The sequence below is a fragment of the Staurois parvus genome, unplaced genomic scaffold, assembly GCF_062004578.1.
Source record: "Staurois parvus isolate SC_StPar_1 unplaced genomic scaffold, SC_StPar_1.0 ptg000137l, whole genome shotgun sequence".
In the NCBI taxonomy this organism is placed as follows: Eukaryota; Metazoa; Chordata; class Amphibia; order Anura; family Ranidae; genus Staurois; species Staurois parvus.
In genome coordinates this window covers 3,705,086-3,730,000 of record NW_028317933.1, presented here as the reverse complement: position 1 = coordinate 3,730,000, position 24,915 = coordinate 3,705,086, and the positions used below count along the sequence as shown (strand labels likewise).

Sequence of the window (24,915 nt, the reverse complement as noted above, 5' to 3'; positions counted from 1 at the left end):
ATTTCTGTCTGATTACAGTATACGTGTGGAAAGGTTTAAAACCTGTTATACATATGGGCAGTTGGGAGTTACCCTCCAATTTCACTACCTTGTGAAATCATACCTTTTTTTTTACATACATTGTCATAGCAAAGTTTATCTGAAAAGGAAATGTAATGAGCTTTACTGCCTAAAATGAACCTGAGCTCAAACATATGTGTTCGATAAACTATATAATGTTTCAGATTTTCTTCTTTTTTTAATACACATCAGGTTCTCATTTGACATGTGCCAAAAAAACACCATGGCTCTGTGTTGAAAAGGATTTGTGATGTGTGCCAAAAATGGGCAAACTGCAATTTGCTGCAGGAATTTTGCCGTTTTTGCACACTAGAAAATAATGTCTGTGCTACAATGTGGTATGGATGCACAATCAAAGACGAATTCTCCTGCGCTCTAGGACTCAGACAGGTGGCGAATAGATGGAACCAGGCCTGGAGAAATCGTCCACCAATGCATAAAGGGCTGTGCGGCTCCAAAACAAGGCTGGGGAAGCCCGACCAATACTGCAGAATGAAATGAAAACGAGAAGCGCACCAACCTTGCGCATTACCTCAGTAACCAAAATGTATTAATTGTAAAAAATATACTCACAAACAGCGAATGAAATCAGGCTCTGATGAAGAAGGGACTCCCTTCAAAACGCATCAGCTATACTGAACACCCATTCCCTTGATGGGATTCACGCTATCTTCAAGTCCCTGTGAGGACTTACATGCCTGATTTCATTCGCTGTTTGTGAGTATATTTTTTACAATTAATAAATTTTGGTTACTGAGGTAATGCGCAAGGTTGGTGCGCTTCTCGTTTTCATTTCATTCTGCAGTATGGATGCACAATCTGCACATTAACCTGACTCCCTCTGATAAGTGTATAAATGGGCAGCACAGTGGCTAAATGGTTAGCACTTCCACCTGGAAGTAGTGGGGTCATTGGTTCGAATCCAACCACGGCACCTCCTGCCTGGAGTTTGCATGTTCTCCCTGTGCCTGTGTGGGTTTCCTCCGGGTACTCCGGCTTCCTCCCACACTCCAAAAAGACATGCTGGTAAGTTAATTGGCTCCTGTCTAAATTGGCCCTAGTATGTGTATGTATGAATGTAAGTTAGGGACCTTAGATTGTACGCCCTTTGAGGGTTAGGGACTGATGTGAATGTACAATATATATGTAAAGCGCTGTGTAAATTGACGGCGCTATATAAGTACCTGAAATAAATAAATAACACCTACCAGGGGGAGACTGAGCTGGGGATGCTACCTCTTCACACAGAGCCTGGAGTTAGGATTAACACCCTGTTCACACCGGTGTGTCTTTGAAGTCGCACTACTTCAGCACAATTTTAAAGATGCCAGTCAGTGCAACTTCATGTTGCATTGGCAACATTTTTGCAACTTAATTTACATAGATATCAGTGCAAGCCACTAACAGAAATAGTGCAGGAACCTTTTTCACAGTTGCTGCGACTTGAGTCACACCTTTTTTGAATGGCTGCATAGCGGCAAATAGGGTGCGACTTGTCATGCGACTTTAATCTCTCAAGTAGCATGACAAACCAATCCAGTGTGAACTGGGGCTAAAGTAAACTTGCTACTTTTTCTTTTCTTCAGATGTGCTTTAAATTGGTTGACTTATGTATGGATATGATAAACAAAAGGATTTAAATCTGAAGTCTAGGGGCACCCATAAGAAGCATTTTATATCCGTTATAAAATTACTTTTAGTGTTTCACTTAAAAAAAAAAAAAATTGGATGTTAAAAAAAGTCTTCTATATTTTAACGAAATATATTAGTATGTATGTTTGTTATTTATACCGACTTTATTATCCCAAAAATGCAATAAAAAGTAAATTACTATTTTGTGATGTTTTTGTAAGAAAATGTATTGATGACTCGGGTGTTTGTATGGCAGCTGATGGGCTGGGGGGAGTACAGTGCTTCATAGCAAGATTATTAAAAAACAATAATGACCCCCCTCCCACACTGAGTACCTTTGTCTCTAACACTGTCCACTGTGTGAATGTCAGATCAAGACCAGGCAGGAGGAGGAGAAGAAGCAGCTGTGCTCTCTGCGGGACCTGCTCAGGCCTACTCTGCAGGTCGAACCCAAAGAGGTAAAGACCATCCTATGTTTCTAGTGCTTCCTTCTAATTAGGAGCTTTACCTCTTTCCTTTCAAGATGTCCTTCATTTATATTGTTCATCCATTTGAAGTTGTTTTATTTAAGCTGTATATCGATTGGCATTGTTTTTTTCACTTTGATGGTATATCCACCTCCTATATGACTTACAGCCTGGCCATGGGCCGCATCTGTTCTGTGTATGACCTGATGGTCCACCCAACGTATGAGTAGTGGTAGGACAGCACCAATGACTCTGTGAACATGTTTTTGTATGTCAGTATGGTATGGACTGTGTCTCTGTCCAGATTTTTGCTATTAACAGTTGAGGAAAGTGGAAAGGTAATGCTAGACCTGTAGGTTTATTTTACGGGTATTGTTATCTTAAAGGATAAGTACACCTTTCAACAAAAAATAATGCAGGTAAAATTTATTTTTTGTTGTAGGAGCCCGTAAAGCATTGCACCAGCGATCAGCTGATTGCTCCTGCAGAGCTGTCAGTATATCTTCTTGATCATACCTCGCACGGGCAAGCTGATACTTACTGACAGGAAGAATCAATGAACTACCACAGCGCTTACAGTGCCTTGATACTTCACTGAGAACTACAAGCCGGCAGCCACTAAGGCTGTCAAGACTTGTAATTTCTCATTCACAGAACACTGTGAATGAGTGATGCGGCAAAGTGTAGAAAATTTTGACAGCTAGCAAGAGGGAGAAGATCCCCCGCTAGCTGTCAAAACAAGGAAACAGGGACCGGTCATTTCATAACCTGTTATGTGTTACACCGTGAATATTTGTGTAACATGTTATGAAAGGTGAACCTATCCTTTAAGGTAGGGTCTCCAAATTTTCTAATCGAAGGGCCAGTTTACTGTCTTTCAGACTTTAGGGAAGCCGGACTGTGGCCAGTGGGAGAAGAAAATGTCCTGGCATTAGTGGGAGTAAACAATGTCTCAGCATTGGTATTAACGGGAGATATAGTGCCCCATCACCGGCATCAATGTGAGGAATAGTTTCCCATGGTTGGTGCCAGTGAGAGGAATAGTGTCTCGTTGGTGTCAGTGGGAGGAATAGTGTCCCATTGTTGATGTCATTGGGAGGAATAGTGTCCCATTGTTGGTGTCAGTGGGAGGAATAGTGTCCCCTTGTTGGTGTCAGTGGGAGGAATAATGTCCCATTGTTGATGTCATTGGGAGGAATAGTGTCCCATTGTTGGCGTCAGTGGGAGGAATAGTGTCCCATTGTTGGTGTCAGTGGGAAGAATAGTGCCCCATCATTGGTGTCAGTGGAAAGAATAGTGCCCCATCATTGGTGTCAGTGGAAGGAATAGTGCCTCATTATTGGTGTCAGTGGCAGGAACTATACCCCACTGTTGCTGATGGTGGGGGGAGTAATGCCCTAGGGGCCTGATAACAGCAAGAAAAGGGCCACAGTTTGGAGACCACTGCTTTAAGGTATTAATGTTTGTGTAAATGATTTGGTTCCCGGGCAGGGGGCTTCTTCACCCCAGAGGATTTCCACACTCTGCTTGGCTTGTAGTGTAATGAAAAAAGAGTTGAAATTGAAACGCCACACCACTGCTAAGAGGTCGAGATACAACTTTTTTCCATTAAAGGTAAGGGGTACAATTCAAAAAAGCAATCCAGCGTATTTCAGGGGTCTAAGGGCTCCCTTCATCAGGACTTGACTAGCAACAAAATGAACAAACCAGACGTGAACTGGACCTACAATGGTATTATTTTCCAGTGTGAATTGAGGTGATTGTAGCCATATTAGTGCATTTGCGACAGAAACAATTAAGTTGTTGAATTGTGTGAATTGAAAGCACAGCCCTATTCAGCAGCTTGTTTGGCAGCCTTTTTTGCTGTGTCAGTAACGTCCTGACTGTATGTTTTAAGCATGTCAGTATGTTTCTGATTGTGTCTCTGTGGACATGTTTTTTTTTTTTCTGTGTAGCAGTATGGTACAAACTGTCCTTATCCATGTTTCTGATTTTGTCTGTGCGGTAGTGATTAATACAGTACAGATCTTCTCTGTGGATATGCATCAGTATAGCACTGATTGTGTGTCTGTGGCTATGTCTCTGCTTACATCAGTGTTGTCTGTCTGTGCATTGGACTTGGAAGTCAGCAGATGGTCACCTACTAGCAAAGTGAACATCCACCTTTAGTATTTCAACCCCATTTTGTCCCTGTGAACATGTTTCTCATCTGTTTGTATTGTACCTTTGCTCACATTTCTAGTTACATCAGTGGGGTAGGGATTGGGTCAGCAGACATGTTTATATAGCTGGGTTGATTCCCTACTGATTGTATGCCTTTAAGGTCAGTGGTTCTCAACCTTCCCAATGCCGTGACCCTTTAATACAGTTCCTCATGTTGTGGTGACCCCCAACCATAAAATTATTTACCCAGTAATTATAATTCATGAAGTGTCGTTTTACCTCCAATACTGCTGCTTTCAACACAGTAGCTGCTTTTAACAGAGTAGCTGCTTTCAACACAACAGCTGCTTTCTACACAGTAGCTGCTCTTTACACATTGGAAATATGTGTTTTCTGATGGTCTTAGGGGACCCCTGTGAAAGGGTCGTTCGACCCCCAAAGGGGTTGCGACCCACAGGTTGAGAACCACTGCTTTAGGTGCACATGACAAAGCATTCATTTTCTTCATCTATTTTTTTTTCTTGTGTTTCCCCAACAGTTCAGCCCCAAACAGTTGAAAGCAATGTAAACTGGCCTATTGTTTGAAACCTTTGGAAACTCCTGATGTAGATTGTCCATCTGTTAGCGTTTTTTTTTATCATTCAGACTGTCCATCCATTGAGATTAGTAAAAGTAGATCTAAACCCAACCACTAATATTAACATGTTAATGTAATTTCTGTTGGCTTCAATATTTTTGAATCTGCAGCTTTTAATAAAAGAAATACATGGTTGTCTTGCCATGATGGTTCTTGTTCAAAACTTCCTGATGTGGGGTGATAGCTGTTGCCCATTTTTGTTCCTGCTTTGTCGCCCTGACACAAGTGCTTTTGGTGGCAACTGCAAGTAACTATGCTGGCGTGTATTGCGCATGCTTGTCCCACTGTTGTCACTATCAGAAATCCAGTCCAGAACAATAATGTACAGCCAAAACTGACACAAGTACATGTGGATTAGTCCGGTTACCCTTCACTAATAAAGTTTAAAACAAAAATGTAATAAATTTCCACTTACCAATCCTTAGATGTGGTGGCTGCATTAGTTTTAGTTTTCCTTTTTAAGCTTTATTTCCTTAATTTTCACATGTTGATCTGGCCCGTAACACAATTCTTATCTTATGGTGGCTACCAGGGTGGATTTGATTTAAATCAAACTGATTTAAATCACGATTTAAATCACTAGTCAGTAAGGCTTGATTTAAATCCTAGTTTTCTACATAAAGACTAATTCTTGCTGGTATAACTTTAATATGCAAGTAGATGAAGATTTTTAGAATAACAACTTTTCATATTAGTTTTTTTTATCCCCAGTTTAATAGGTTAATCATTCATATTTGGACAACTTTTCTCTCGTACTTAGGAAGGAGAAAAATAATCATTACCTTAATAATAACAATTTAAATAGATTTATTCAACTGAAACAATAATATTCCAGCATATGTGATTTGCTTAAACATCCATGTTTGTTAACTAATTTGGCTAAACAAAATATATATATTTTAAGAAACTTAGACTGTCAGCCCCTTCCTCCTCACACTTAGTTTCACTTTCTTCTTGTGCAGATCTATTCCACTCCAAACTATCAGAAAAATATTGTTTCTATTCTATTCACTGAACTTCTTGAAACTTAGCAGTGAAGGGGTTGATTCTGTATTCATAGGTTTGTAGAAGTTAGGATGAAGGTCTTTTTCTTAACTCTGTTCATGTTATAACATTTTTGCTGTGAAGAAGAGGCATGTGATCTCCGCTGAGTCAAATTCAGTTTTGAGAAGTGCAAAAGTAAACCAAGCATCTGTGATAATATCTTGTAGGCAGGGAAACTGCCCAATAATCTTACAAAAACCTCTGGAAGAGTATGACATTGTGAATGGATTCATGGAATTTATTTACCAAAAAAATGAAACCTATACAGCCTTATTCTACATAATTAAAAAACTAATCTTTATTTCATGATGGAATAACCTTTGAATGGTAATATATTTTCCTCAAAAAGCATTTTATTTAAAAAAAATCCGATTTAAATAAAAAAAATCCGATTTTTTTTTTTTGATTTTTTAAAAAAAATCATTGATTTTTATCCACCCTGGTGGCTACACTCCCTCCTCCACTGTACCTATAAAGCAGCAGCATTTTCAACCTGTAGAGTGGGGTAGTGTTCGAAGTAGATTTAGATGCACTTTACGTAAGTGACAAACAAATTAAAGCCCAACTCCTGCTAACACTTTTTAAGTAGTTACATCAACAGTTTTTTCTCCTTTTGGAATAAAAGTTTACACTAAATAAACGCTGATCATTGTAAGCACCCTGTCAGTGTTACCGTAAATGGTTTGCCTCAACAATCTAACTGCCACTTTTGCTGGACACCTTGGTCTGTTAAAGGAACGTTGGTCACCTACAGGTTAACTCCATTCAAAAGTGAAAAAAAGTCTTGAGATGTGTAAGGAGAACTCAGCCTTGCTGCTGCTAGGATTTAATTCTCTTTTTTTCATTAAGTGCACTAGTCCACCCTGTTCCCTTTTGTCTGTAATATAGGTATTCTGGGACTTTCCTCCTTCAGACAATGAAAATATCACGGTTCCTTCTTACTTATAACACACAGCTAGCGTGATGTAAAAAATAAAAACAATTCCAGAACAGAGAAGTTTTTTACAGCCGTCAATCAGATAGAAACCTGAACGTGAAGTCTTAAGGACGTATATGATACAGCATTTAAGCGGAGTCCATAATACTCACCTTCACTCCAATGGTCAGATGTCTGTGAGGTCCCTGACCGGTGTTGGCATACTCTCTCTGGTATCTTTCAGGTTCTGTATCTTTGGTCATCCTGATTGGCCAGTGCAGGGTGACATAACTCCTGTGCATGCATTCATTTATCCTGGCACACATACACCATGGCAAGAATGTGCCCTGCGTTGCAGCATGGCGTACAGTTTGAAGAATATTGTAACAGGCAGTTCTGGGAGTGTCCTATGTTAGAATTTAGTTCCACTTTAACACAGCAGTGTTTTTTTTCTGAACCCAACATAATAGTTTACCTCTTGATCATACCAGTAGGTCCATGTTTACCACCAACTATAACAGGCGAAGCTGTCCAGCAAAAGAGACAGTAAACTTTACAGCAAGTCCCTTCTTCCGCTATTAAATGGTCAGAGCAGCTGTCAAGTAAGCAAAAGGTGGCATTAAATGGAGTTCCACCTGAAAAAAATAAAATAAAAGCAGCTACAAAAACTGTAGCTGCTGACTTTTAAAATACAGACACTTACCTGTATCTCGGTCCAGCGGTGTCCTCACCACCGCTGGTTTCACCGGCCGTCTTCTCTCCCTGGCGCCGGCATCTTCAGTGTCGGCACCCGGCTGTGACAGCTTAAGGCTTCACAGCCGGGTGCCCACTGCGCATGCGCGAGAAGCGCTACCTCTCATGTGTCCCAGAAGACTACGGGGAGGGAGGGGGGGGGACACAACTTCCAATTGCCTAGGCAATCGCAGCAGAAGTGGGAGCGGGTACCTGTCAAATTCGGGTACCTGATCCCCCCCCCCCCCGCGCTTTTCAGGGGTGCCAGTCCTTAATAGGGAGGGGGGGCAAATGCTTAAAGCGGAACTTCCCCTTTAGAGTGGAGCTCCGCTTTAACTGCAGTGAATAGGATGAAAGAACAGGGAGACCCCCTTTCTGCAGAACTGGAATCTTGGTGGTCATTCTATTAAAAAAGAAAAAAAAAAGGCCTTGGAAGTGGAGAAACTGGCAGGATCAGTAGGTATTTCCGAAACATTTCCTCAAAGCAGTATCAAAATAACAGACAAAAGGTACTTTTGAGTCCCAGACCAAGCTGTGATTGAGTTTCAGAAGTTCTTATATCTATACTTGTTCCAGGGCAGTGGCTCAGACAGCGCTGAAGTTAAAGCATCAGCCAGGAAACTACAACATATCATTTTCCAAAGGAGATCTTTGTCATGAGATGAACACAGATTGCCATTGCTGAGTCCCTTTAACATGGCACAGGATTCAGAAAGTGCGCTCCTCCTGCCCTCATGCTGACTCTGTTAGATGGTCTGTGAAAATCTGGCAACAATAGGGTATACAAAATTCATAAATTTGTAAATTGAGTGAACTCTATAATTTTAGTATGGCTGTGTGTTTACCTGATAGCATCAGTAGCTCACTGAATGCTTTCACGTTGCCCGGAATTGCTCTTTAATATGCTAATGCTGTCTGCTCTCAGTCGCACTAAGCAATACATATGTCAGAATGTCAAATTCAGTGCATTAACTATACACTGGGCTAGCTGTATTATCTCTTTTTTTTGTAGACAAAGCAACTAAACCGCAGATCTGTCAACCAAGTAGAATGGGTGGGTGTTGGAGTGTGTAGGAACTCTCTAGACAATAGATTCACATTTCTTTATTCCAATTTTTTTTTTTCCTTATCAAGCAAGCGAGGAGTGTTGTCATCTCTCTGAAGTGACAAGGAGAAAGGCAAGAAATAGATATCTTTCTCTTGAGTATATTCATCATAGCAACTCTGATAGGCAGCTAGAGGAGAATATTGTTCCACATCCCAGCATGACTACAGAAGCATACATGGGCACAATGGCAAGGAATATCAATCCACCATAACCTTTTATTTAAAGAAAAACAAAATGATGAATTTGCATGAATTAGATGATGTACCTCTGAATTAATAAACATGTCCTACACGTCCTGACTTCTTCTGTGGAATAGTTCCAGGAACAAAGCACTAAATTTGCTACCTATAGCAACCAATCACAATCTATCTAATACTGGCCTGACAGTTCAGTGAATTTGATTTGGTTTCTGTAGGTTACTGCTCTTTACACCTCATGCATTTATCCTTCTGCTGTTGAATAAGACCATTTGTGTTGTATTCATGGACCTATTTACAAGGTTGCACTCCCCATACACAGGCAATTCAGGTTGTTCAATACTTTTTCTTGGATTCAGAAGGACCAAATGTACCCATCTGCGGGAAAGGCAGACCTATACTGGTATTTGACATGTCTATGAACGTCTGTTGTGTCATATGTAGTCATATGAGGACCTTGTACAATTCCCGATGTGTTCCTCAAGTGACTGCATCTTCCATCCCGACCATTCAGTTTCTGGGCACAGATTGCTGTCCTCGAAAATCAAAACTGTCCATAGGAAGGCCAGGAGAAAAAGGTCTGAAACAACCTTTTGAGGCTAATAACCAACTACCTTTATCATAGTTGCACATTCATTCTGTGTTGTGATTGAGTTGTGTGGTTTAACCCCTTGGCGCCGGCACCTCCAGACCCTTTAAGGATTTCAGGGGCGGGGTTTTAAGGTCATGTGACCTTAACGAAAGAGGAGATCGGGACCTTTCCGTGAGTACCAGACATGTGTGCTGGGAACGTGCAGGGTGTGCACTCTCAGCACATATTTTTTTCTTAATTGCACGCAAATGTGCGGCCGCTCAACATCAAGGCCCAGACGCCGGGAGGCCGCACATTTGCGTGCGACTGGCAAGAAGAGGTTAAAGATAAGTTCACTTTTTAAAAAATGTGCATTTACATTTTTTTTTTTTTGAGTCTGTTATGCATTGCACCATCGATCAGTAGATCACTGGCACTATGTAGGACTCCTGCAGATCTGTCAGTGTATCTGCGTACCCGTAAATTCTGTACGAGCAAGCAGATACAGTCTGACAGGAAGACTCAATGAACTACTACAGGGCTCAACAGCACCGTAATAGTTCATTGAGAACTACAAGCCTGCTGCTGCAGAGGCTGTTGGTACTTGTAGTTCATTGATTCACAGGGATCTGTGAATCAATGATGCGGATGTGTGGGCGGGGCTCCGCACGGCCATATTGTTTTCAAAAAGTGACAGCTAGTATGGGGAATTTCTCCCCATACTGCTTTTACAGGGAGAGCGGGCAGCAGCTGCAGCAGTGGGAACATGTTCTACCCCAAACACAGGTGGAACATGCAACATGTTCCCAAAGGTGAACTTGTCCTTTAAGTGAACTTCAGTGTTGACTGCCTCCAGAGTCAATTTACTGGGGATTATATTATTAAAACCGCAGAGTACAAAATCTGGCCCAGTTCTGCAAAAAAAAAGCAAAAAAAAACAATCATCTTCCAGGTTTTATTGTCAAAGCTTAATTGAGCAAGCTGCAGTTAGAGGCTGATTGGCTACCCATGCACAGCTGCCCCAAATTCTGAGTGCACCAGTTTTAGTAAATCTCCCCCAAAGTGTCCATATCAGGTGGATAAGGTTCCATGTCATCCATACTTATTCAGTAAGACAATAAAGTGCTAAAAATTGTTTTTTTGTGCAGAGTGGTACAGGATTAGAACATCTGTCAGATGTTTACTCTTTAGGTCTCCACTGGGAAGAATTTTTCTAGCAAATAGACAGGAAATGAGAAATCTCTCTACTGAAGATGGAGAGAGCAACCAGAAGCATGTTTCATAGTAGCACAGGGAAGTTTATTTGTGTCTGTTTTTTTATGATGACCCACAAATACACCCATTTCTCTGGTATCACTGGGACAGGATAGGAAGACAAACCTTCCCATTGGATTCACAGTTCGCATTAAAAATCTATTGGGCGTTCTAACTCTTTACCACCCTATCCAAAACTGAAAAATAAACCTTTTGGCTGAAGTTGGACTTTAATCAGCTGAACTATTTTTACTGTTCATTACTACACAATGCATGTAGCATGGCATTCCTCCACTGAATAAACCCACTTAAAACAACACTGTCGTCACAAAAAAATGTTATTAGCAGGCCCTATACACACCTCTTTGGTGGCTCATGTTTCCTGTCTTTGCTACATTCAAGCTCTCTAGCCTCCACCTAGGATATTAATATTGAGAGGACACAGAAAACTGTGACTTTAAATACCCCTCCAATGGTCAAATATGCATATGACACACTTATTTAAAAAATGTTACAACACTTTATTTCAATACTTTAAAAACATGATTTCCATTAAAAGCATTGATAAAGTAGGACGTTGTTTCTGCCGCTTGTCTCCCACATACAATGGTGGAGGGCCTATAGGACTGAAGTCCTTTAGAGATCTTACACTGTAGGTCGACGTGTTTTGTGGGGTAACCCATTTCCTCAGGACCATAGATCTCAGAAATTTGGATATGATGATCACTTTTACTGTCCAGATTCAATAAGACTTAGAAATAAACATTATTTTCGTGAGTCGGCGGAAAACGTTAGCCTGGTATGTCTTGCCAGCCCATGGGAAGACTACCACCAGGGGAATTATGATAAACTTGGGCTGAAATGGATTATTAAATATGAGTAAAGGGTGAATCCCATATAAATCACATATATCTGAGAGTGGCAAATAATCATGGAGAACAAGGTGTCAATCCCATGTGAACATGAGAACAAGGTGCATACATCGCATGGTCTCAAAATAAACAAACGTCTTCCGAGGAATGTTGGATGTCTTTGTTCCATCCTCTGACCCCTACATCAAAACTGTATCCTAAAGTATCATAATGATCACAGGAAGAAACCATTGGCATACAGTTGGAGGTACAGGCAGCCGGCAGTCTTGGAAGTGCTGAATGCTAAAGAGTCTGATGGAGGGCAGCACTGGATTGGAGCAAACAACAGGGGACATTGGTTGTTGCAGAGATAAGTATACTTTAGTCCTTTTGCAAGGGCTTGCTATAAAGAATTTTTTGGGTTTTGAGTGTCCCTTTAAGGTGCCATCATTAAAAGTTCTTATAGCTTCTGGGTATTGTATGTTAATATATTGTTTGAATATTTCTGAATTACTGCATAGTACTGACATGGTTAATATCCTCTGTTCTGTTCTAATATTCTTCTCTCTGTCGTCTTTCTCCCTCTTTGCTTTCCAAAGTTCAGAAGAGTAAGTTAATCGATTTTTATTTCATTTTTCCTCTTCCTTCTGCTTCTTTTGTAAATATCAGACCCTGACATTTTCCTAAAGCTCTACGTATTTACAGAGAAAAAAAACACTTAATAGTCTCCTTCCATACCCAGAAATAAGCTGAATGTTTTTCTAAGCTTTTTGCCAATGTAGCTACATTGCTGAGTTTGTATGTATGTGAGATTATGATGTGACAGACTTTGACATCACTGGAAGAGGTTACACAAGGTTATATTATATTCATATATATATATATATATATATATATATATATATATATATACACACACTGTAGCAGATGCACTGAGAAGCTATGGTATTTTTATGAATCTTATAATTTTATGCTGTCCTTTAGGAGAGAGAGATTTTTTCAGAAATCTTTCTACTCTCTCACTAGAAGAGGTTGTGTAGTGAATAGCAGCCCACCATTCATTAACTTTAATTGGAGAGCTGAAAAGTGGTAAACCTTATGTGCAATGATGCATACTGAACTGGACTTGTGGGGGTTTCGCTATAAACCTCTGCCTATGGCAGCATTTCTCCTATGAAAATACAAAAAGTCTCCGCTAGTAAAATAAAATCACAACAAACAAGGCAGCTAGCACTCAGGATTGGGTATATAAATCCACCTAAGCGCCTTAACAATAGTGAGAAGAAAAATGTATTTTTATACAAACTTCAGAATAAGAGTTCTGTGATTTTTATATAGAGAAGGTCTTGTGCATAACCAAAGTGTTTCAATGAAATATGACAATGATCCTCCTGTGCAGAACCATCACCATTAAATAGAAGGCTTACCAAAATATATACTTCACACAAAGAGGTATAATGCGCTTAATGGGAGCTAAACTGGGGCAGGATCAGGGCCACCTCTCCTCTGTCGCTGCCAGCTAGTCTAAAAAATTCAAGAAATATCTTCTCTTCTCTATTATCAAATCTTCAAATGTTTTCCACAGATGGTGATTTGAATTGTGCTGAACCTCACCTTGAATTGTGCTGAACCTCACCTTAAGTAAAAGTGCACATTCACAGACTCAGTTGCTGTCTAAATAAATAGAACAGCAGGAAATGCTTTGTTAGAAAGTGAAGTTGTTCTCCAAGAAAAGGTGCTCCAAATTAATCGATCTCTCTCCAACACTCTCTTGGCCCATTGAAACCACTAAAAGACCATCAACAATGAAAAAGTTCTTAGCAAAGTAACTTTATTAAAAAGTGGATATCCAAAAACAATAGTTTTGTAAACATATATTAAAACATCCATCCAAAAGGTATCACTTACATATTTAGCCGCCAATCTCAGATGAGAGTGGCGGCTGGACCTCTGGTGAGTCAGTAAAACCTCTCTACAGCAAGCGCGCATCATTAGGAGCAATCATAAGATTGAAACAATCTCACTTAAATAGCCCATCCCCAATTAGGAAAAAATAATATTTCGGTGTCACTTCGGGAATCGGCGCCATACTAGTGACTTCATTTCAAGGGACGTGGAACACACTGTGTTAACTTCTGGTATCAGCACCAATTTAATGGCGTCATATCCGGTCCAGCGCCATTATGGAGAAGACAAATACTCCCAAGGAGCAAAAAAATATACATCTGGGAGACATAACTACACCAAAAAAGGATAAATAGCAACAGACAAGGAATATATATAGGAAAATACATATTAGAACATTTCTTAATTTCCAGATGGACCACTTAGTACAATAAACAGGCATGATAAACTACAAGCATATATATATAAGAAATATAGGAGAGAGTATCAAAGGACACATTCTAAATTAAATTTAAAAAAAAAACCATTAACTGGTGTCTATAAAGGAATTGACATCCCAGTCAATGTTCAACCCCATAGGGGAAAAGGATTGTAATTTATATATCCACTTCATTTCTAACTTGGAGACCTCCCTCGTTCAATAACCTCTCCAAAGTGGATGGAGTTTATCTATTGCCTTACATTTCAAACCCTTCGGGTCTATTATGGCATGTGCGGAAATGGTCTGAAAGACTGATTTTTAAAACTTTTTTTAATGTTTCTTTTTCCTTATACAATCTACTTTGCATATAACACACTTATTGCAAGGGTAAAAACCTATTAATTTTTTAAAAAAAGGATTACTAAAATTAGGGGCTAAACCAGGGGTGGGCAAACTTTTTGACTTGAGGGCCGCAATGGGTTCATATATTGGACCCGGGGGCCGGACCAAGAGTAGATGAATGATGTGTATGTGTGAATTAATATAAATTAAATTAAAATTTTACTTACCTTTGCTCCACGCGTTCCTCTCGCCGTGTTCCCGCGCCGTTCTGTTCTTCAGGGCGGACTGTGAGAGGAGCCTAGCTCCCCTCACGTTCGTCACGCTGCCCCGCCTACACACATCCTGACAGCCAATCACTGGCTATCAGGATGTGAGTGGCAGCGAGACTGGCCAATCATTGCATTTGAGCGCGCTGAATGATGCAAATGTTTGCCTGCCCTGGCTGTTTTTTTGTATCGCGCTCTGCGGGCCGGATTAAAAGGTCCGCCGGGCCGTAGTTTGCCCATTCCTGGGCTAAACGATCCCTCAAAGTCAGTGCCCTTCTGAAGACGATTTCTGGTTTATCTGCTAATACTTTACTTAGGACAGGATCTGCCTTCAATATACTCCACCTATTTCACATAATCTTTCTAATTTTAGAATTTTGTATTGAAAAGTTAGTATTCAGAGGACAAAATAATTTACTTTTTCCTCTATTCTTAGTATTTGAGACCGAAATGAGTCTCTATCTATGTTAGCAACTTCATGTATAGTCTGATTCAGGGTATCTAAATTATACCCTTTCTCTAAAAACCTTTCCTTTTATTAATGACTTTTCATGAAATCATTATGATCTCTGCAATTATGCCTCATTCTTAGAAACCGTCCTTTAGGGACATTTTTGAGCCATGACAGATGGTGGCAGCTATTTAAGGGGATATAACTATTTCTATCTGAACTTTTAAAGAAAGACTTTTTGTATATTTCACCATGAACTATCTTTAAATTGAGATCCAAATAATTAACTTCTGATTTACTATATATGAAAGATCTATATTGTGATTATTATTTAAATGTCATATAGTCATTTAAAGATATTTCATCACCCCTCCATAAAATTAATATATCGTCGATATACCTTTTGCTAAACTAGGGGCAAACTTAGCGCCCATGGCTACTCCTTTATTTTGTAAATAAAAAGATCCATTAAATTATCAAAAATTATGTGACATTGCAAAATCTAATAAATTGAGAATAAAGTCCCTTTGTGTAGGAGGTAAGTTACTCTTTTGTAAAAAGAATTGAACAGCCCCCTTACCTTCAACATGTTTAATGTTGGTGTAAAGACAAGCCACATCTGCTGTAGCTAAAAATGTCTGATCATCTATTAAAATATTCTTAAACTCGTTAAGTACTTGTTTCATATTTCTTAAGTAGACAGGGGTATCAGCTACTAATGTTTGTAAGAGTACATCTATATATTCCCCTTTCCTTGCTGTAAGTGATCCTATTCCACTAATTATTGGTCTTCCGGAAGGATCTAAGGGGTCTTTATGAACTTTAGGGAGGAAATATATGATTGGAATTCGAGGTGCTTTTGGAACTAAATAGTCACGTTCTTTTTTTTTTTTATTCAAAATCCCTTGATTATATCCACTTTTAACTGGTTCTTTTTTATCTTCTTTGGTGGGATCTTTAGTTAATAGAACATAAGTGGAGCTGTCATTGAAGATCTCTTGAATCGTATCTATATATTTAGTTTTGTCCATCGCGACTATCCCTCCCCCTTTATCTGCTGGTCTAATAATTAAATCCTGTCTGTCCAGAAGTTTCTTCATACCAATATGGCTCTCTCTTTTCTAGCCTTCCTAATGTTAGCTTTCTTTGACTCTTGCGTGACTAGATCTTTAAACACATTAATATGATAATTTCCACTGCTGGGGGGGTTAAACAAAGAGGCATTCCTTAAAGTAGTATGTTGGTATACATGGTGTCCGTTGTTCAGACTAATTGGATTTTGTAAAAAGTGTTTTTTAATACTAATCGACGAGTAAATATTTGTATATCCATACTTGTTTGAAATTTATTCCATTGAATCTTAGGGGCAAATTTTAAACCTTTGTTCATCATCACCTCCTCTTCAGGACTTAAAGATTTCGAGCTCAAGTTAAAAATCCCCGAGTTAACCTTCACATTCGTCTTTTTTTGGGTTCTGTTCATTCGTTGTCTTCCTTTTCCAGTTCTATGCTTCTTTTTCTGTTTTTGTTGTAATTTGGTCCTAAAAAAAAAAGACCAAAATGGCATGTAGAATATGAAGTGGATGGTTGAGGCTCATACGTCTGACTACCTGATGAGCGTCTCTCATCATCATCATAATCATATTGTTCCCGAGGACCTAATCCAACTTTTTTAGGGGCCCCTCCTCCTGTGGTATCATCAGTTGAGGTTTGGGAGGGGGGTTTCTTTGATGTTGATAGGGATTCAATTCACCCCTTTGTGGGCCATTAAAATTACCATGATGGTTACCCCTATATCCACCTCTGGGGGGGTCCTCTAAATGCTTGGTGGTAATTTTTATATCATCCCCTGGGGGTACTCCATGATTTTGTGGATGCCAATTAATATATCTCCCCCCTATCTGATCTTCAGTGTAGGTATTAAGTGGTTTGAATCTATTATGAAGAGGAACGTCTCTAGAATAAGATCTAGTTGTGTCATATTGATTATCACTGCTTAAATTATTAGATAGTTTGGTGATTTAGACCAATTCGATTTCTTATTTTTTTGTGTACCTTAATCCACCTTCCATTAGGAGCACCCCTAGGTGTTTTGTAGTGTCCTATCATTATCTTGGGGTCCTTTTTCCTGTTCTTCCATAATTGTCATAGGTATTATATTGATTGGCGATGGTATCTTTGTTCTCATATTACCATTTAAACACCCTAGGTTCTTTATAATCTTTCAGATCCCTCATATATTTCTTTTTCTTCTTGTATTTTTGTTCCTCCTTGTTTTATCTAAAAATGTGTTTAATCTTTCTGAATCCCTCTTAAAATCCTCCATATCTTTAAAGATCAACAGTTTTTTCTTTAGTTTTATTAATCTCAGCATCTAAGGTAAGTAGCTTTTTCTTTTTCTTTAAAATCAAAAATTTGAGCAAATCAATACCAGCATTGTTTGCATTGCATCGTTTGGAGCACCTTTTCATGGAGAAGAGCATCTCTTTCTAACAAAGCATTTCCTGCTGTTCTATTCATTTAGACAGCAGCTAAGTCTGGTGAATGTGCACTGTTACTTAAGGTGGGGGTTCAACACATTTCAAATCACCATATGTGGGAAACATTTGAAGATTTGACAATAGAGAAGAGGTTTTTTTTTAATTTTTTGAATATTTTATACACTTTGTAATTGATTATACACTTTTCACGGGTGTTGTTTATTATTTGTGGCTATTTCTATAATAAACAAAAACTATGACCACGCCTAGGTAACAATCAGTATACGAGGTAGTATCAAAAAGTTTCAAGACTAGTTTTGAAACACGTCGGCAGATGGCAGCACTAGGCTGCACGTGCAGTCACAGGGAGAACTGACCTTTATAAGTCAGTGTACCAAAAGACATCGAACTGTGTACATCGGGAGCTGTGCAACTGGTGCTATTCTGACCATGTGCATTATCACATCTGCCATTTCATCATGGACAGCAAGTTAGAACAAAGCGCAAACATGAAATTCCTCATGAAACTGGGCAAATCTGCCACATACGTTTGAAATTATTTGGCAACTTTATGGTGATGCTGCAGTGAGTCATTTGAGGTGTTTTGAGTGGCATGTGCGAAGCTTCAAAAGCGTAAGAACATCACTGGAACACGACGAGGGATCGGGAAGACCTTCAAACAAGCTCAACCCCCAAAAATGCTCACTTCCTGAAAATAAAGATCCAGCTCAAAGGTCGCCGTTTTGACAACATTGCTGAGATCCAGCGATTTGCCCAGTTTCACACAGAATTTTGCATTTGCTTTAATTTTGTTTTGGTTTTTTGTTTTTAATGGCTACAAGCTTTGAACTTTTTGGAGCATTATGCTCCACTTCCCCAAACCCCCAAAAGGCCAATTAAGTTTGTATTAAAAACAAAAAAAAACTAACACAGTGGAATAGCATATTTTTTCTTTTCTCTGAATTCTTGTTTGAAAGATGAGACTGCAGTCGCACTTTTGAATGTATAGGTGCTGATTTACGGACTCCTTTTGACAAATACATGATTGGTACAAATTAGTCTTCCGCTAATTAAAATCTGCACTGCAGCTTTCAGGAAAGTAATTACTCTACAAGGCCTTTATGAAAAGGATATATTAACAGGTTATCTAATTTGCTGATAACAAGTCATCTTGCTCATCCATTTTGTAAATAGGAGGGACCACTCTTCATGTCACTGCAGAGAATGGGGCTGACAGATTAATTATCAAGTGCGAGGTGGTCTAATGCTATGAATGATGCTAGGGTTTCGTCATCAGTCAAAGTCACACTGTAGAGGGTGACTTGCTTGTGTGTTAGGTGTTAAACACAGCAGATGTCTGTGAATTAATTTCACACTGCTTAGAGTTTTGCTTCTATTTCAGGGTCTTGTTTGTTGCTACATCTGATTGTACATTCTGTATATACAGTTGCAAGAAAAAGTATGTGAACCCCTTGGGATTATGTGGAGTTTTGTATGAATTGGGCATAAAATGTGCTCTGCGTGTCATCTAAGTCACAACAATAGAAGAACACAGTCTGCTGAACATAATACTACACAAACATTAGATGTTGCCATGGTTTAATTGCACATAACATGTAAACATTCACAGTGCAGGGAGGAAAAGGTATGTGAACCATTGGACTTAATAACTGGTTGACCCTCCTTTGGCAGCAATAACCTCAACCAAACGTTTCCTGTAGTTGCAGATCAGACCTGCACAACGATCTGGAGTAATTTTGGACCACTCCTCTTCACAAAACTGTTTCAGTGTAGCAATATTCTTGGGATGTCTGGTGTGAATTGCTCTCTTAAGGTCATGCCACAGCATTTCAATCGGGTTGAGGTCAGGACTCTGACTGGGCCACTCCAGAAGGCGTATTCTGTGCTGTTGCAGCCATTGTGTTGTTGAATTACTTGTATGCTTTGGGTCATTGTCCTGTTGCATCACCCATCCTCTGCGGAGCTTCAGTTGGCGGACAGATGGTCGTACGTTTTCGTGCAAAATGTCTTGATAAACTCTGGAATTCATTTTCCCATCAATGACAGCAATCCGTCCAGGCCCTGAGGCAGCAAAGCAGCCCCAAACCATGATGCTCCCTCCGCCATGTTTTACAGTGGGGATGAGGTTTTGATGTTGGTGTGCTGTGCCTTTTTTTTCTCCACACATAGTGTTGTGTGTTCTTCCCAAACAACTCAATCTTGGTTTCATCTGTCCACAGTATATTTTGCCAGTAGTGCTGTGGAACATCCAGGTGCTCTTTTGCAAACTTTAAACGTGCTGCAATATTCTTTTTGGACAGCAATGGCTTCCTCCGTGGTGTCCTCCCATGTACTCCATTCTTGTTTAATGTTTTCCTTATTGTAGATGTGTCAACAAAAATTGTTAGCATGTGCCAGAGATTTCTGTAGGTCTTTAGCTGACACTCTGGGATTCTTCTTTACCTCATGCAGCATTCTGCGCTGTGCTCTTGCAGTCATTTTTACAGGACAACCACGCCTAGGGAAAGTAGCAACAGTGCTAAACTTTCTCCATTTGTAGACAGTCTGTCTTACCGTGGACACATGAACATCAAGGCTTTTAGAGATACTTTTGTAACCCTTTCCAGCTTCATGCAAGTCAACAATTTGTGATTGTAGGTCTTCTGAGAGCTCTTTTCTCTGAGGCATGGTTCACATCAGACAGTGCTTCTTGAAACCAGTAAACCCAAAACAGGTGTGTGTTTTTTAAGGGCAGGACAGCTGTCAGCAACACATCCAATATCATCACACTGATTGGAGTCAAGGTTGGCTCACTCCTGGCTCCAATTAGCTCTGGGAGAAGTCATTAAGCTAGGGCCTCACATACTTTTCCTCCCTTCACTGTGAATGTTTACATGTTATGTGCAATTAAACCATGGCAACATCTAATGTTTGTGTAGTATTATGTTCAGCAGACTGTGTTCTTCTATTGTTGTGACTTAGATGACGTTCAGAGCACATTTTATGCCCAATTCATGCAAAACTCCACGTAATCTTAAGGGATTCACATACTTTTCATTAGCTCCCACAGTAAGGCTTGAATGTTAGGTGACATCATGGTGGACCCAGAATAATGACATCGCCACACAGCAATCCTAACAGGATTTTCTGCATATGCTTCTGCACATGGGGAGTCCTACAATGACCCACACTGAGCACTCATGGCAACCTGCCCCATACGCAGTGCATATGGCCCTCATGAATGAAAGTGCCAGATATTGTAACCTGGATTTATGTTACTTAGATCAGTTCCAGTATTCTGACGTGAATTAAGTGTTAAGGTTGAGTACATTTCTTCTCTTTTTGGTGCCCAGGTGGAGCTTTATTGCTTTGTAGTCTTGTTAGCCTTCTGATTCAGGTGACATTTCCTAAATGTTGTGAGAGTATGGGTGTCGCATCTGGTGAATGTCCCCCGAGTCTTCTGCTAGGTGCCCTGGGTCTGGCCATGCTCAGCTTCCTAACAGGTACCATGTGGTAGATTGTTGTTTCACTAAGTACTTGTGTAGTTCCAGTGCCAACGCACAGGACACAGAGTCTCCCCTATTTCAGCTTAGTAACTATTGACACCAATGATACATTTAGCTCTTACTGACCAGTAATGTAAGGAACTTCACCACTGATCACCAACATAAGGGAGCAGTTTCCTACTGACCACCAACTTCCCTACTGATGCAAAGGGGCATTTTGCCACAGAACACCAATGTAAGAAGCAACTTTTCTGATGTCCACCAACGTAAGGGGCCATTTACCACTGACCACCAGTAAAAGGGAAAACTTTACCTGTAACCATTAATGTAAACAGACACTTCACCACTTACCACAAAATACACTCTCTAAAGCTTTTAGCTCTGTGTGCCCAAAGGTGCCCTAGGTCTTTAGCGACGCCCCTGGGTAAGAGGAAATTCCACCTATAACATTTTCCCCACCTCTTTTCTCTGAAATGTTACAGCAGGTTCTAGAGGATATTATTTGAAGCCAGTGTATAGGAACCAGTGTTCCTGCCCTTGTAGGAACACCAGCTCCTACATGTTTTCCAATATTTGTAAAATTATTTTCTGCCTGCAGAGGCTTGGGTCCTTTGCATCCTTGAGAGCAACTGAAGCTCTGGTCCTCCCAGTAGTTATGTTTTTAGTGCCTTTTTATTATCCACTGTGGGGCACAAATATCAAAACAACCCAGGGCTGATTCACTTTGGCCATCCATTGGCTGCATGGGACAGCTCATACAGCAGGTGCATCACCATACGTTCACACCCATAGTATGAATGGTTTCTTGGTGTAATGAAAAATCTCATTAGTTAGACCAGTGGTGGACAATTTTTTTTTATACAGAAGGCCTCAAGAGTGGCCCTTGCCAACACCAAAAGGCTGCCCATAATATTCAGTGAATATGCTACAGAACTCTGTCAGACTGCAGACATGCTATAGAAGATGGAGACTATGGGTATGCTGCAAGAGATAGGCAGAGGTTGCAGGAATGATACAGGATATGGTCAGAATGGGCACATTCTTCAGGAGTCATAGGCAAGAGACACATTACATGTGACTGCTAGAGATCTCTGCTATTACAACCACTTTACAAATCTGTGCTTCCACGTCTTCTCCCTACAAACCTTCGATATCTAAGCTAGATCTATTATAAAAAAATTAAGATAGTGTAAAAGAAATTCACTGAACCATTCAGCTACTAGAACCCAATTTAAAGAATATTTTCTTTTTGAATGCCTGAATAAAACCCTATTGAAGGAAAACAGAGTGATTTAATGCCAAAGAGCTCTCTACCCTTCCAACACTGCATGTGCTAGTAAAAAGATATGTAATTGTAGCCAGGTGCTTGGCTAAGAATCGAGAGTGAGTAAAACACTGGCTACAGCTTCTCTTTGTAGCTGATGTCTTGTGGTGCTGAGCTTGATAACAGTTAAATCAGCAAGAGGAGGGAGCTCCTGAGCAGGAAGAGTTCAATAGACTGAGTCAGGCAGCACTGCACTGTGGGGACTGTAGTCAGAGGACAGAGACTCTACTGTAATCAAGAGCATTTGAACTGCATTTACCAGAGGGAGATTGCTGCATATCTGCAGTGTTAATAGGATCCAGGGTGACAACAGCCAGAATCACCTGGGTGCAGAGCAGAGAGTGGACCAATCCCTGTGTGTGACCGGATGGTGAGCTGCAACTTTGCTGGGACTGGTGGTCTGCTGCTGTGGGGTTTTACTATCTGCTGCTAGAGAGATTGAATCCTTTAGGAACTGCCTATAAAGCCATCTAGTTGCCTTATTACTGCCTGCAGGATTGACCGGGACTATTCTCATGTGCATCAACGGTACAATTGGGCCTCAGTGCTAGCCGGCTGAAGAGTTAGAACTAAAGACTGCCCCTTTATAGCTACTACACAGAGACCTTTGCTTATTGCTTATGCTAAGATATATCTCTCAGGGGACTTTGCACCATATTCTAGCCATCCTCCTAGAGTGCACTCTAGACTAGTTATAGTATATTATTCACATTGCAGTTAGTGCTTATATGCACTGTTTATTGCTGACTTTGCTGATTCGTGAATTAATTCCAGTCTAGTGTTATAGAACGTTACCACTTTACCATGAACTCTAACCTATACCAATACATTGAGTTTATTTACCACTAAATGGCCTTGTGTTAGTTTCCTGATGCTGATTCACAGTCAAGTTAAATGTATCCACACTTGTGTTCTTATAAGTGCATGAAGTAACTTTCACTCAGCCAGGTGTGTCAGAGGGGCTGAGGTTGTTCTTGGAGTTCAGCCGTAGGACAGAGAACCCAAATTACCCAGCGAATCCTTTGGGGTAGCGGTACACGATTCTCCTGGTACGTTTTGTGCTTTACCAGTCTAAGCGATTAGCAGTTTTTTTAATACTAGCACTGAGCCAGTAAACAAAACTAGACTACAACAAGATAACCAGTTGAATGGGGTTTAACCAAGATAGGCTAGCTTTAATGGTCATGTGACATAGTCAACAAGAATTCTCCCCATCATCTGCCCAAACTTTGCTTTAGTTCACTTGATTACCTAGTTCTATTAGCTTTTGGCCAAGGCTCAGCCCACTTAGCTGCTGGAAGTCAGTACTGTTGCGGGAAATTGCATCAGATATGTGTGCGATAGTGCTGGAATGATCGAAGTGAGACCTGGTTCTGATAGATATAAAGTGGTGTGCGTCTTCATTCAATGGAGCTGATTTGTGATGAAGGTAAAGTGTAGGTGGACCTTGTTCTGGTTCTAACCTGTTACCTCTCTGATCACAACAAAAGGAGTGCTCAGCAGATGATAAACTCTAGGATTGGTTTTGAGCGCCTAGTACAGTGGTTTATATCACTTAAAGGTCTTTTTGAAATGTTTACTGTTTAAAGCGATACTAAAGGTTCCATTTTTTTCATTTTTTTAAATAACAAGCATGTCATACTTGCCTGCTCTGTGCAGTAGTCTTGCAGAGAGCAGCCTGGGTCCTTCTCTTCTCGGGTCCCCCCCCTGCTGGCGCTCCTGGTTCCTCCTTCCTGTCTGGTGCCCCCATATCAAGTAGCTTGCTATGGGGGCACCTGAGCATGCGCGCTCCCAAGCCACTGTGTCCATTCACACATGGAGCTTCAGCTCGGCCCCACCCCCTCTGTCTCCTCATTGGTTCACTGGATGTGGTTGACCGCAGCAAGAGCCAATGGCTCCCGCTGCTGTTTCAACCAGTGAGGAGGCAGAGACCCGGGACAGGTGAGGTTCTCGTGGACATTGCTGGATCCCGATGGGGCTCAGGTAAGTGTAATAGAATGCATGAAGGTAAAAAAAACGTTGAGCCTTTACAACCACTTTAAGAGCATCCAATACTCCCAATGTGTTTTGAAGGAAAGTCCTCCTCTTTTTTTCAGGGCTTGAACACTGAATGTGATTAGGTTCATGAGATACAGTAAATGACCTATGTTAGGGCTTTATAAGGAAAGTGATTTCTTAAAGTGGTTGTAAACCTCAGACATGAAATATGAACAAAGCATCTCTCTGTATAGTGTGTACTTATCTCGGTTTAAGTGTCATTTCTGTCTGCTGCCTTGTTCTGAGCATGAATCACTTCTGACAAGTATTACTGAAAATTGGTGACAGGAGAGGGACCTCCCAGCAGTTTGACAGCCTTAGCTCTGTTCCTGTGTGTGTGTGTGTGTGTGGGGGGGGGGGTCTTCCCTCCAATCAGCTCTCAGAGCTCTCCTCAGTGAGGTCTGCAGTGTGTAATTTCAGCTCTCCGCTCCCTTTTTTTTTTTTTTTTTTTTTTTTTTAACTCTCAGACAAGTTCTATAAATTCAGCACTTTGAACATATGTAGAGAAGACTGCAGATAGACGGGTACAACTTATATAGGAGGATTTCTTTG

The 24,915-nt window shown here is 40.3% G+C and overlaps 1 protein-coding gene across 2 annotated transcripts in view; it reads left to right on the top strand.

The window, feature by feature from the left end:
• Positions 1-24,915, top strand: part of LOC149465755 (arf-GAP with SH3 domain, ANK repeat and PH domain-containing protein 1-like) — a 260,620-nt gene that overhangs the window by 170,895 nt on the left and 64,810 nt on the right. For both annotated transcript variants that reach the window (XM_089673263.1, XM_089673262.1), the window contains exon 9: positions 2,064-2,150. In XM_089673263.1, the coding sequence (XP_089529389.1) occupies positions 2,064-2,150 (87 nt within the window). The remainder of the gene's footprint in view (positions 1-2,063; positions 2,151-24,915) is intronic.